Source organism: Megalops cyprinoides, chromosome 19 (genome assembly GCF_013368585.1).
Source record: "Megalops cyprinoides isolate fMegCyp1 chromosome 19, fMegCyp1.pri, whole genome shotgun sequence".
NCBI classification, from domain to species: domain Eukaryota; kingdom Metazoa; phylum Chordata; class Actinopteri; order Elopiformes; family Megalopidae; genus Megalops; species Megalops cyprinoides.
The window spans coordinates 25,953,725-25,968,734 of record NC_050601.1 but is presented as its reverse complement, the minus strand read 5'-3'; the positions used below and the strand labels follow the sequence as shown (position 1 = coordinate 25,968,734).

The window sequence follows — 15,010 nt, the reverse complement described above, 5'->3', positions numbered from 1 at the left end:
CTGTCTGCCCGCCCCTTGCGTGCTTCACGAGGGTCGTCACCTCCCTCTGGGGCCAGGCTGGAGGGTTGGAGGAGCAAAATGGAGGTGGGGGGGAGGGGGGTTGCAGTCTCAAATCCCCACACTGGGGCACTGCCACCACACTGCTGAGCGAGAGCATCATTTGACCCCGATCTTGGATGGAACATCCAGCTGCGTAAACAGATAACGCTCGAAAGGGGAGCTGTGCGATCCCCCCCAAAAATTACTCTCACCCGGTAAATATTAGCCAATACCCTCATGCTGACTGTTCTGCTTGTGATGTGTGTGTCCCCTGTCTCTCTCTAAATCACAGCTCAGCACAGCACAGAATGTTTCTCTTTCCCCAGACAGATCCCTGTGGTCTCCCCCTGCACGAGTCTATATGTCAGAGCAAAAGCAAGATGGTGCCTGCCAAGAGCTCTTGTTGCTCCTTTGGGCGCATGTACACTAGAATTTAATCTTAAAAGATATATTTAATGCAAGAATGAGTTCCTGATTAAACACTGCGGCACTAACTTCTTGTAGGACCAGGTGTGTCATGTGATGCTAAAATGGACATTTTTTTATATTTTCAAATGCCCGGGGATTTTTCTTTTGCCCAATCATGTCATAGGAGCCACCCTTTAGCTGCAGTCTGATTGACAATCTGGTAGAGTGAGACAAATGTCCCTTCCTGCAAAAACGTGATGTATAAAGGTTTTTTACACACCACAGTCCCCATGCCAAGCTTGCACAGACATGAGTCAAGAGGAGATATTATATGTAGCTTTATACAGGCAGACTGCAGGTGACCAACTTGACCAGCAGGGGTCGGTTATGAGATACTGGATGGACAAGCCCTCTGATCAATGTACCCCCTCCTCTACATATATCCTCCGTAGAAGGAAGCGATTATGTTCTACCAATGTGCAGTCCCGGTTATTGTCGGCTAATGACATGGCTGGGACTGAACCCGCGCCGTAGGGCTCAGCCTGCACTTGAGCATCAAGCACTTTTACTGATTGAGCCACTCGGGAGCCCTGGAAATGGATATATTTCTCATGATTGATGTGCGTATAGTATGAAACATGAGTACAGTTTAGCTTCTATGCCCCCATCCCACCTCCACATGTTAACAATTAGAATCATAAGGGCTCCCTCCCCAATGTATTTAGCAAAACTGGGAGGGCTTTGTTGTACCTTTAGCATGCTGGGGAAGTCTGTGTCATTGGTGAGCCAAATACAGCAGAGCTATGCCACTGCCACCCCCTGCGGCCCCCGTTTCTTCCTTATGACCCTTGCAATCGTGAATGACTGAAGCTGCACCAGCGGGGGCCCCTTGCTGTCCTGTCCCAGTGCTGTCGCCCCGGGAGCATTTGACAAACCTTGGCCAAGAGCCTCAAATGCTGGGCACTGGGCTCACAAGAAAAAAGAAAATCAAACTGACATCATTTTCTGAACATAAGAGAAGAGCTATTCGGCCACCGTAAGCCCTGAGCATGGACAACGAACGGCTGGATAAGATCCAAATCACTTATCTAGCGGTATCCCAGTCTATGGCTTTGAAGCCATTCCACAACAGCTTGCACTGATTCTGTCCCCTGTAAGCAATGTGGCGTGTTTGACGTTAGCACCAAACTGCTTGTAGGTTTTGAAACCCATGTTTTTCTAACTGTGTTACATTCTGTTCCACTGACGCTATAGCCGGGACTTTAAAACAAGGTTGGATCGCTGCAGAGGCTGAGAAGGCATATGCCAAGTGTCCAGTCCAGCCCCCCCCCCCCCCCACACCACTCCTGCAAGGGGCCCTGCAGCTTTGCCACATTCAGGGTTTTATAAATGTGGGAGCAGAGCTGTGCCAAAGACTCGTTTAGGGAGGACAGGGGATCAGTGTGCAGCTGATTACTCATTTAACAGGCAGTGATTGCGGTTATTTTAGTCCTGATTGCTGTGTTCAGTTCAGCTCAGCTCTGTAGGACTGCTCAGATCTACGCATACATTGCTTTCCTGGTGACAGACTTCATTACTCTAACTTAAATGCCAAGTGAAGTTGCTTAATATCAGAGGACCCAGCGTTCATCAGTGCTTCAACTTTGAGGATATGGTAACATTTGAATGTGTGTGGGTCACTGACAGTAAAATGTCAGTTAAATGTTTAGTTGAAGGAAAACTGCAGACTTGTGGACAGTTGATTAAACCCTATACTTTCCCCTTGGTTTATCAGTAGAACATCCACCCTATTACCAGACTACTGCTTAAATACTCAGTGTTACTAGGATTACTTTAAAATGTCTGAAATAAATAATATTGATATGTTTTCAGAGATTAAACTGTTTCCTTTTCAAGGGTCAGGACAGCACACAGACTCAGAGGACACAATAACCCTTCTTTAGCTCCCCTCACAAGATCACTGAATGAAAGCTAACTAAAATAAAACAGACAAGGCAACAAACTCAAGCAGAATTTTTGTTTAATTTCAGAATTCTTTTCTTCACCCTTGTTCTCACTCAACAGTCTCGATCTGAGTGTTAGAATGAATTTTGTACCATGAATATAGAAATTGTGACATTTTAACATTTAATGTTGTAAAAGCAGGTTGTCGGAAACTGGGGGCTGCTGGTAATTTCAGTGCTCTTTTGCACACCACAATTAAGTATAACCTCTTGTCAACAAACTTCCAGAGGGGTTATTGGATCACAATTCACATGGTGAGAAAAGCAAACGCTAACAGTTTACAATGCGCACACATGATAGATGCATTATTCACATCCAACTGGATTTTCACAGCAGAATGCAGGCTTTTGGGGAGCAGTCAGAAAGTCAGCTTACATAAGAATGAGGTGGTTTGTTGTCTTGTATCATATCATTACATTAGCTTAGTGGATGTGCTTATCCTTATTAAATAAATTATTTGATTTGTTGTAGATTTTGTGTTCATTTTCTGTGAGAGGTGCTAAGACAGAGCTCACATGCAGTACCCCCTGGTATTCTGGAGGCCATTCTCTTGTATCCTAACATAGGTGTAGCAAAGGGTGGAAGATGTAGGGAAAAGAGTATGTTTCTAAAGGCTTTTCAAAGCATTAGCACAGTCATCCAGTTTCAGCTTCTGCAGGCTGTCTTTGAAAAGTGGTTATTTATGTCAATGGCAGAAATCGAGGATGCTGGGAAAATTGTGTTCTTGGCATCTTGCTTGGGATTATGCTCCCCCCCAACTACCACTACATTTTATACTTTGGGCTGAACACAGAGTTCCTGCATGTTACTGTGAAATAACAGGCACACTGTGGCTGTAATGAAATGTGAGCTTTTTTAAACCCAGAAAAAAACCATCCAATAGTGTGCAGACTAATTGTGTGTCCTGTACAATGCAAGGGTGGGGTGGTGTCACTGCATTCTAATTTTGTTAAACCAGCCTGAATACAGAATTAACTGTGACCTTGTGACTCAAAATGAAACTATCAGGGATATGAAGATGTAGAAATGATATTTAAATTTAATCTAGCCTCAAATGGACTTAGTGGCACATGTATTTTCAGTTTTGGTGGCAGAGGTTTGGAGGTCTCTGAAGAGGGACAGTAGCTCACATGCAGGAACACTTTGCATGTTGTGACAGAGGCTGTTGCACACTGTTAAGGACAGACACCCAATCATGATTAAAGCCCAAAGCCTCCTTCTACACTTTTACTGAGACCCAACACCACCTAAAAACTGTTTGGTGTGCCAGTCTGGCTAAGCATCTTGCTAACACAGATAAAGTAGGCTATGTGCCTTAGGCCTAAGGGTACAATATTTACAGCTCTGGACATCAAGGTCACTGGGACCTGGCTGGCCAACACACAAGAGTTGTTGAAAGTGATCAGAAGCTGACAGGACATGTTTGGGGCCCAGTAGCGGAGCAAGCGTGGGGCAGACTGCCCCGGGCCCACGGTTCTGCCCAGTAACAAAGGGGCCCACCTGGGGCCCAATCTGCCTGACTGAACATCCATTTTTGTTGTTTAGTTTAATATTTTGAATAAAGTTTGTTTGTGTGTCTTGATTGCTGCAAAAAAAGTCAGACTGAGGTCGTAATGGTTTCGACCGACCTCTAGCTAAGTTTCTCGCCGCGATATTTAGGCTATTTTGAATGAGCAGAGACACAATAAAGTTACAGAAAACTTTATTCGCTTTCCAACATCCTTGTGTAAGTGTACAAAAAGAAAAATTACGCCCTCAGTTCGAGTCCCAAGTAGGAACAAGGCGGTCGCTGGCTGTCTTATTTTATTCCCATCGCGGTCACTGCTGACGGAGCCGCGATATTTAAAAATGGTCCACGAGAAACAGTACACCTCATCGTAATCCGCATTCCTCTCCGTTCCGCCCTTCCATCTCCGTAAATTTCCCGTTGGATCTGTCTTGCATCTCCATACAGCCTGTAATAGAGGTTAAGCATTAACGGGTTTCCTGACATTTATATGTAGCCTACCTGATTTCGACGCCGGGGGAATACACATAGCAAAGGCTGAAGGCATATTACAAAAGCCGGGACATTCTAAAACGCTTAACGTGGCATACTGTTCCAAAACTACGATCAATGATCACCAAATTTCCCTCGGACATCTCTTGTCAGAAACACTTCCTCCTGTCAAAAAAAAAAAAAAAAAACCGAAATCCTAGGAGTATGGTCGTTATCTCACGTTAAGCGCTTTCCTCTCCATTGACGCCCATTATAAGGAAAAAGCTTAATGTGGCTTAATGTCCCAAAACAGCGATCAATGATCACCAAATTTGTCTGACATCTCACATGTCATAAACACTATCTCCTATCAAAAAAGCTAAACTCGCCATTGACGCCCATTATAGCTTAATTTTCCAAACAGCGATCAACTAACAAAAAGCAAAACTGAGAGGACAGCGCTTAACGCTACATCGGCCTAACTATCATATTCCTTGGATTTTAGTTTTGCTTTTTTTGGTGATCATTGATCGCTGTTTTGGAACATTAAGCCACGTTAAGCCATTTCACGTTAAGCGTTTTAGAATGTCCGCAAAAGCCTTGATGGTCGTAGCCTAGGCTAGCCTACTTCAAGACGGGATTTGTTGTTGAAAGTGACGAGGACACCAATGGATATTCTGGTTGTATGTGGACAGGTTTGCACAACTTTTATTTGGAAAAAAGTTTGGAAAAACGGTTTTGTTTTTTGACAGGTGGAAGTGTTTATGACAAGAGACGTCTGAGAGAAATTTGGTGATCATTGATCGCCGTTTTGGAACATTAAGCTACGTTAACTTTATTGTGCAAACCATTACGTATAGCGCAAGCAGTGTATTCAATCTGGCAATACAACTACAACAGCATCTACTACTACTACTACTAATAGCCTAATAATAATAATAGCAACGAGGAAACAATTCGGCAGCAGACATGTGGGCGCCAGGGTTTCCGTTAGCCGGCACTTACCGGGTTTTGCCTGGTAAAATTCATATAAATTAAATATATATAAATTAAAAACCGATAAATTAAAAACTTGCCGGTCAAAATGTCCGGTAATAATGCTCATACAAAACGTAGCCTACATTTTAGCGACTAATGTTGAGGTTTTGCTCAATCGTTACTGTTCATTAAATGGTCAGATTGATTTGAGGTCATCCTTTTGTCAACCTAGGTGTAGGCCTACATTATATTTGCGTTTGTAACATTGACTGTTATTGAAACGTGACCGGTAAGTTTCAAATTTGTCCGGTAAAATAAATTTCCAGACACCAGACCGGCAAGGAAAAATCCTAGCGGAAACCCTGGTTGGCGCTCTTAGATTTCCGAATACCTGCAGTACTCCAACATTGCCACAACGAAACGTGTGTACGACAAGTTAGAACCTGACGTGGAGCTAAGTACTTTTCCACGTCAAAGACCGTTTTTATAAATCCCAACTTTGGCGTGGATTTGAGTACGCACATTCTAGGAGCAAATCTGTGCGTAAGAACGTTTTATCAATGTGGCCCCAGCGGTGGCGGAGCCGATGGCTCATTGCAGAGGGGGCGTGGCGAATACCTGTAGTGGGCCCTTATACAGCCAATAGAGGTTATGCGCTCGACGTCACAGTAGGCGGAGTCACTGAGTGGCGTTAGCGTTCAGTTTGAATGCCGCGAAAACACAAAAAAACGCATCTAAAATGGGAGAGAGCTGTTGTGCGATTGACTGTACAAATAGATTCAACAAGAAATCGGAGCCATCTTTTTACAGACTTCCTAAAGCTAAAGAAAAGAGAAGCAAATGGATCGCTTCAATTCGCAGAAACAACTGGAATCCAGGCACCGAAACGTGTAGCTTACAGCTTTCCAAATAAAAGTTGTAATAAAATAAAAAATATTTGTAGCCTACATACCTGTCCACATACAACCAGAATATCCATTAGTGTCCTCGTCACTTTAATTTCGCCAACAAATGCCGCCTTGAAGTACAACCAAGCTTGCATTCTAAAATGCTTAACGTGAAACGGCTTAACAATAAATTAAAACAACATAAGACAGGCTACTTGTGGAAAACAAAACAAAAACACACATTGGTTTTCCAAAACTACCCATATAAGCATAATTGACACATCCTTGAAGGAAATTTATTTAATATACATATTATGGTTCCACACGTGGAAGCATTTCGGTCAATCTATAAGCCATAAAATGTTCAATAAGTGGTTTGCAAGAGGAAGGATGGCAGTATTGGCACTTCTCCGAAGATATCGCCATCCGACGGCAGACATCTTTGCGCATGACGACGAGTGGCTGATAAGCAGGTAGTTTGCCGAGAGCTACGCTATTAGAACTTTGTGCCCAGATGGCACGTACTTGGTTAGTGGTAACGCCACTGGAAAGGCTCCCAAACAGCGTCCCTGCACGCATCCGCCAACAGGACCTCGATTTCGGCCTCGCTAAAAAAAAAAGATTTCTTGCAGCTCGCCATTATCAAGTAGAGGATTTGGGTTTTGAATCGAGCTCCTTTATATGCTAATGAAATGAGCATTTCATTATCAATTTCAAGATCATTTGTGATTGATAGATTTCACATCTGGGAGAGTGGCGTACGCACGTTCTTTTGTGCGTACGTTCATTTTCTCTGAATCACACGTACGCACATTTCAGAAATGAAATTTCTACGCAAATGAGTTTCTACGCAACTTTTTTTTTATATAAATGAGGCCCCAGGTGAAGAGTCTACATGTTGAGTCCCGAAGACTGTTCAGGCATCTGTGAGCCAATTAGAGATGGAAGCGAGGGACGGGGGTTCCAGTGTAAACCTGAACAGCATATTCAACAGCACTGACGTTAGAACTTCAGTCTGATAGACAAAGTGAGAGGCATGTGGAGGGATGACCTGAGAGCCTGGTAGATCTGATACCCCTGTGTTATACAGCTGGAACACAGTGGAAAAGTCCATGATGGACCTGACTAAAACTTCAGTTTAACAATAAGTCCAATGCTGGCAGGCGGGAAAGTCTTGGTAGTGGTTGTAATTACATCTTCATTCACATCTGAAGTAGCACCTGGGAACACCGATTTACTAAGGCATTAACACCCTCACTGTTATCAGCCTCCATCACAAAGCCACTGGCTGTTCAGTGTGACTGATGACTGGGATCTGAATCCAAGCAGCTAGTGTCTCAGCACAACCTAACAAACTCCCGTTTAACTGCTTTACCTGATTCAGTTGCACCAGAGTTCATGTGTTGAGCCACAGCAATTTTAAAATCTGCAACACCCAAAGTTCTGCATCAGGAAGGGGGTGGGAGGGCATCTATGTAATTAAAGTAGAATTCTATTGTAGTTAGTGCTTTTCTGCCACATCCCCACTGTTGTCATGACTCCCCCTCCACTACACAATCAGCCATCATTGTTTGATTTGTCATGTCACTAACCGGTTTCTACCCATGAAAAATCTGTTAAACCCATGGACCCATCCCTAAATTCGCTCATGCTACAACCAAAAACTGGCTCATAAAGAGCTAAATGCAAATGCAAAATGGTGCAAACAGACTCTGGTACTGGGACTTTTCAGAACGGCAACAATGAATTTTCACAGCAGAATCCTCTGTAGAATAAATCAGCACACAACAGGGAGACGCAGTCCAGTGGAAATTGGTTTATTTGCGCATTTTCACATGTTCAGAAAAAGAAGCCGAGGATCTTTCCTCCTGTGTGTTTCCTCCTGGCCTCCTCGTGGTCCATGATGCCAGCGGAGGTGGTCAACACAATGTACCTGCAGGGAAAAACAATGGGTCAGCATCAAGGCACAACCTATTGGCTGCATCAGAATCAAGGCTACATTTACCAGCTATGTTCAGACCCCTGCACCAAAACAAATGAAGCTGGAACACTTGTTTATACAAACACTAAACGATGAGGGCACTGCATTCTTACTGGGATACTGATACTGATGCATACTGATAAAAGACCAGTAAAACAAAACCCAGTGATTTTCATCGATATTCAGGAAGGAAAGCCTGAGAACCCCGCATAAGTCTTCATTAATACTAACTGTACTGTCCGAATATACAATTACAAGCTCCTTTCTGCAGTGAGTCATTTAGAGAAAAACTAGCGTTTCAGACACTTGAGGGAGGGACAAGGATAAATTATTCCAATATTCAATACAGGAACTCCCAAAATATTCTAATATGAAAAGTAATGTTATTGTACATCAGTAACCAACACAGCCAAACAAATTCATCAGCAAAGGTATTAGTTCAGAATATACATGATTCAGTTAACTTAGCCAAGGATATAAATACTGATTCACATGGGTATCAATTACTGACCCGCACCAGACTAGGACCATCTCAGAGGCATCATATGCAGAGAAAGCCCATCAACCATATGTATGAGGGTCACATGATGCAATTACCACTAAATCTCAGTCACCACAAAGCCCTGCGACCTTCATACCTCTGACCTTACCTGTCTGGCAGCATCACTCAGTCTCAGCACTGAGCTGATCAGTTGGATCAACATGAAAAATACTGCCAGCTGTCAGAGGTAACACTGGCTTTGGCTAATGACTGCAACATCTGCTGATTACTGACCGTGTCTGATGTTTAGCTCCGCAGTTGCAGATTTTGGACACTATCAGCAGTGTTCAGCATCTGTCAGGTTTTTTTGGTACAAAAGATTAAGCTAACTGTGAAAGTGATCTGTAGCATCTTTAACAGCCCAATATTGACCCTGATGTCACTCCAAGTGAGATAAAAGGCATCAAGTCACATGGCTGCCACGATCAAACATTTTATACAGATTATTCAGTAAAATGGTACTGTAGCACCATTCAGTGGCAAGTTATGTAGTACACAATTTGTAACCTGGTTTCAATCATCACTTAACCAACCAATCAAAACTCAACCAAGATCTTGACTTCAACTACTCAGCATCTACCTCCCCATCTTTATGAATATGGGCTGTGCTACAAGATTTGCCACCTGGAAGTAAGTGGCAATAAACTGATCTCTGAAAAACTTTAACAATGATAACGGGCTACAGTTCAGTGTGCCACGGTTAGGAAGGACAAGGTAAAACAAAAGCAGCAGTTTTGCCACACAATTCAGTGCACCAACATTTTTTGGGAATTCAAAAGACAGCATTACAGCTATTCATCTGCTGTGTGCAAAAGCTCCCCAGCTGAACTCACTGGTCACGTTTCTACTGTGCATGTTTCAGATTCACAAACTGGCTTTCCCTTGGTGCCAATTTCCAAACTTAATGTGCATCATGGTTCTGTTACATCATTCTGAAAGCATACTCAAAAACGACTCAAAAACCTAAAAAATCTGAAATGTCAATCTGAAAAACAGCCTTACTAGGGCTGTCCCCAACACCATTTTTTGGGCACTGGAGCTTCGGCAGTAATCAAGAGCGAATATTCAAAGCTTTGGCCTTTGTGGGGGGGGCGGGGGTTGCTGAGCATGACTCGGGAAGAACTCAACCAGACATTTCTCCGTTGTCAGCTGAGATGGACGGCATAGCGCAGCAACACATGTCTTTCGGTTAAATTAAAGGCATTAATTTTTAAGGATTGTTATTCTACAGTATTGTTTATTATTTGTTAATAAACATTTTCCAAAAGGTTTAGTGCGTTTTATGCATGTTTGTAATCCCGAGGCATTTGGTCGAACAAGGTCCTATCTATGCAGTTTTTGTGACATAACAGCTTGTGAATTTTTCTTATCATGGATAAATTATAGACCTACACAAATGCTCATAACAGGCTCCAAATCCGAGAACGCCTGACAAAGTGCTGTCAAACAGAAGCGCAGAAACCGCATACTAGCTCCAACAAATTTAAGACTTAAGATTTATATTTACCAATAATTTTTGTCATTTCTCAGTACTCACATACATTGAAATGAAATTTGTCCTCTGCATTCAACCCATCCTATACACATCGCCGTCATTACTTATGGAGCCGCGGTATTTAAAAATGGTCTCACGCCCCACTGGAAGCAGAGAGCAGCATGGCATCGCTGCAGCTAGCATCCTTCCAGGGTGACAAACTTAGCTAGGGGTCGGTCGAAACCATTACACCCTCTGATCGAGTCCCAAAGTAGGAACTAGGCGATTACTGGCTAATTTTTATTTCCCATCACCGTGACGTTCACTGCTGTGAGTGAGAGGGACGTCAGGCACTCAAGCTGAGATGGTTTATATTTCCACATTTTAACAGTGCAATTAAAAAGTATAAATGTAGTACAAGAATGTGCTGACAAAATGTATTTTGCAGTTCACCTTTATTGATAGCCTACATTGAGCAAAAAAAAAAAAAAAAAATCCGAATCCCAAAATTGAAAACCAAATACCTACCAAACGAACAAATATCCGAATAGACTAATATTTGGGTCCAGCTCTAAGCTTTACGGTTGTTTCATGCATATTGGCTACTTCTGCAGTGGTATCTGTAGCAGTATCTTATCAGTCAACATTTTCGAACAGATCTCTGATAAATCATTAGGAAAGACCGTGTTCGCTAAGCAGAGAAATCTAAAAAACCTCTTTCTATCCGGCCCTGCGCTGAGCTGCTACCACCTCTCTGCAGGCCAGTACCTAATCATGTTCACTTAGCAGCATCCCCCCCGTCTCCACAGCAACAAATTGACAAGAAATCCGAGGTGACCCAAAGAAAATCAGAGTGGCTTTTTCCAACAGTAGATAATGCAAAATTACACATGACACTGCTGAAATTAATTCAGTCCAAATCAGCATTGTGTAGAGACCTCTCTATGCAGGCACAAGCTGCCCACAGTAACTGACACAGCCCATCAAGCTCCCAGTTCATTTCACAATCACAAGGACACCGTTGACTGTCCCCCTAGAACTCCCCTGAAGACCATCACTAAGCCATCTGTCACTTAACTGGCTGCAACTGTATGTCTATCAGTCTACAGTTAAAACGCCATCCATAAGTACCCCAAGATGCTATAAGGACTATTATATACTACAGTATAAATGAATTCATTTGGCAGACAATTGGTATGACAATGTACTTGTTGCTTTCCTGAGAGGAAGGGCATAAAATGTTTCCATACAACCAAGGCAACAATGTAAGCCAACAGCACAGCGGATAACCAGCTATTACAGAATATATCAAACCTTACTGGCAAAACAGCACACTCCAATTGGGGATTCAAAACATCACTTCAGAATGGATTACTTCAACTCGCGTGCTTCAAATCCATGTACACTCACTTCCGACTGTTCATACTCTACAGTGTTTGTACTTGTGCAACAGAGTGGTTTCCATATGATGGAACTGATGACTTGAAAAGCCTTCTGTAAATGAAACCTCTTTACACATGTGCAAACTCTTGACTGTACTGAACCATGGCCTAAGACATTAAAAAAAAAAAACACATTCAGCCTCTACGCACCTTGAAAGCACAACTTACATTACAGTTGCTTAGCTGGCACTCTCATCCAGAGCAACTTGCACAGCTTATAATTATCACTATCATTTAAACAGTTGGATATTTACTAAGGCAGCTGAGGTTAACTACTTTAAGGTACAACAGCAGTGGTCACCATGCCAATCGAACCTGAAACCTTCAGGTTTGAGCCCTGCTTCCTGCCGCTTCACTGCAAGGCTGCTGTTCTAAATCTAAAACATCTTTGCTGATCATGTTTCAAGGAATCTAAACAAAGGGGACAGTTGAAAAACTGAGATGCAAGGACAAATCTTCACGCACATGGAAGTGGTTAAGGGCACCTACATAACCAGTCAAAATCAGTTTAACTGGTTACTGCTGGTTTTAACAGCATACTTTTTTGTTTCAAACTAATGCTTCACTTGCTATCCAGGGTGTTTCCAACGAACACTCCACAGGACGGTCTTCCAGCTAAACACTGATCACACAAGTGCCCCCCTCGATACACTGGTGAACAGGTCCTCGAAAGTTGTCGCGAGGCGACCAGGATGCACTCACCCGAACTGTCGAGAAGGCAAGAGGTTGTTCTGCCACTTCTCCAAATCCTTGAGCTGGACATCGAACCTGGGGCTGATGACACCACACTACCAAGACGAGAGAGAGAGAGCAAGGGAGGGAAAAGACATCTCTTGAGTAAGGCTAAACATTCAAAGAAACTACAGAGTTTAAAAACATCTTAAGTTGCTATTTTCTTACCTTGTTCAGCCTGCCTGTGAGGTTGACAACAATCTTCCCAGCTCTGTGATCGTCGATGATCTCAAACTCACCAATGTAGCCTGCAAGGCCAGAATTTTAGCCGTGAGCTCAAACACTGAGGAAAGGAACTAAACTACAGGTAAGAGCTTCTCTTAATGTTTGAACTAACTGGAGCTTGAGTTTTTCCATTCTACAGGAATTGATGCTCAACACTCCCTGACTCCCCAGTGAGAGAAGCTGGAGATGAATGTGAATGCCCACCATTCATAGTAATACATATAAAGGGAGTGCAAGGGTAAGAGGTTGTATCCTGCAGTTGGAGGCAGTGCCTCACTCACTATCTCTAAGGGTGCCTTGAGGGTTCTTTGCAGCCTCTAGGAAAGTGTATGGTTGGTGTTACCCAGGATACTATAAAGACCATGTACTCACATGGCTGGTTAGGCCCAACCCAACACTATTCCAAAGTCTAACATCCAACATCTTTCAACCAATTTCAACCTTGTATCTAAAGAGTAGAGTGACTGCTCTGTCAATCTCCAACTTCATGTGTATAGTTAACGGCCAGCAACACATTTAATAAATCAGCCCAGAAATCATGCCCTGACAGAGTAGCCCACACCCAAAAACTTAGAGGAAAGAACAGAGGTTTATGGACACAAGTAAGGCATTTCTGGTGTAAAGCATCAAGGCTTACGAAGGCTATCGTTGATCCAGACCTAGCGAAGGTCTACTCACCGTGCTTCATCATGACCGTTAGGAAACGCACTATCACCTTGGAGCAGGGCCGGATCAGAACCTGCCGTTTCCCACGTTTCTCTGCATTGTTGATGCTTTTCAGCGCATCGGCGAGAACGTTCATGCGCACCATTATGCCTGGAGGAGGATTCGACAGCATCGGTTAACAAGTACACTACAACCACTACAGATCGCTAAACATCTAGAATGTATCTATATCGCTAGCTGTGTATACTTCTAATCTATGACAACAATACTGATACCCTAAACCAGCAATACAATCTAGCTAGCTAGTACTAGCCACACTAGCAAATCACCACAAGCGGTGATAAACGCCATACCTAAAGAATCTACGTTCAGTTAAGCAGTGCCCAGAAATGAGTTGAGGCACCAACTTCGATAGTGTTCATGTGATATGCTCTACAACAAGCATACAGGTAGTACAGCAATGAAACGAATGTCGAATTTGTCTGCTTAAAAACGTAAGTACTTAGCAATCTTGCCACCCACTTAGCGAACTGCATCAATTACCGCCAAGGTAGGGGGACTTAGCATCAGGCTAACAGCAAACCGACTTCTGATGCGATCAATTTTCCTTCTGCTTTACGCCAGAAGGTAGCCATAATTAAACCGGGCATTTTGGAAACTTTAGGGAGGGCTCTAATCGAAACAGACAGTAGTTATGGAAGTTTTTCTACTAATGTGGGATAGAATTCCTCATCACACGAGTGCAATGCACTATGACCGGTACACCTCCAAATTAGTGAGTCGTTATCTTAAAAATAACAATGCTATTAACTCCAGAACTTAACCACCTGACGTGTGTGCTTTACAGCTTTCTATTTTATGGACAAGCAGTCTGGTAAAGGCTCGGATGACTTAGATATCGATGGGATTGAAAGGGGATAATAATTTCAGTCAACCTTACCAGTTCTGCAATATGGCGGAGAGAGGAAGGAAGGAGAGACCGCAGTGCACTTTGGGAAAAGTGAACTCTCGCGCGGTCGGGCAATGACGTCACGTGAGAGTTGATGTTAGTTGTGAGGCGTGGTATGGTAGTAGGTGGGGGTAAAACGTTGGAAAGGGTTCGTTTGTTAAGAAAATACGGTAGTTACCAAACCAACGACGCCGGGAAGGACCTTTTGTTGTCAGTTACCCGCCTAGCACACTGCCAAATAATTAAAGTTATGTTGTTGTGTTAGGGAGCGTTAACTAATTTACTGTTAGCTAGTTGACAGGGTTGGATAGCATAAGCAAATACAGTACAGAAATGGTTCTGCTAATACTTTGAAACATTTAATAAGTTGCATGTCCAGACAACACCAAGACAATGCCATTAATTTACAGATGACTGTCTATACTACATTACATGCTTCTCTATGCGCCTGCAAAAAAAGAACAGATATTAATCGCATTAAGTGGCAGCATATTGAATTTCAAGCTCCTCCATGTTACAGGTTATCAGAAGATTAGGTAATAGCCTAGCAGGTAGCTTTTTAGCAACATTAGCAACCAAGGCAGCCACGGAGAAAAGAGACTGCATTACACGAATGAAACACGAGGTGTCGCAATATATCTTTTCATTTAGGAATTTGGTGTTTATTCAAGGATACAAGGTTCGTCCAAGGTTACTCCATGTATCT

The 15,010-nt window shown here is 43.0% G+C and overlaps 1 protein-coding gene across 1 annotated transcript; it reads right to left on the bottom strand.

The window, feature by feature from the left end:
- Nucleotides 1-8,095: 8,095 nt before the first annotated feature.
- LOC118794778 (40S ribosomal protein S15a) lies at nt 8,096-14,350 on the bottom strand. Its single transcript, XM_036553044.1, has 5 exons — nt 14,296-14,350; nt 13,368-13,505; nt 12,633-12,712; nt 12,435-12,520; nt 8,096-8,227 (listed from the first exon to the last, which is right to left on the bottom strand). Exons 2-5 carry the CDS (start codon nt 13,498-13,500, stop codon nt 8,134-8,136), a joined length of 393 nt encoding a protein of 130 aa, XP_036408937.1. The 5' UTR covers nt 13,501-13,505; nt 14,296-14,350; the 3' UTR covers nt 8,096-8,133.
- Nucleotides 14,351-15,010: the final 660 nt, after the last annotated feature.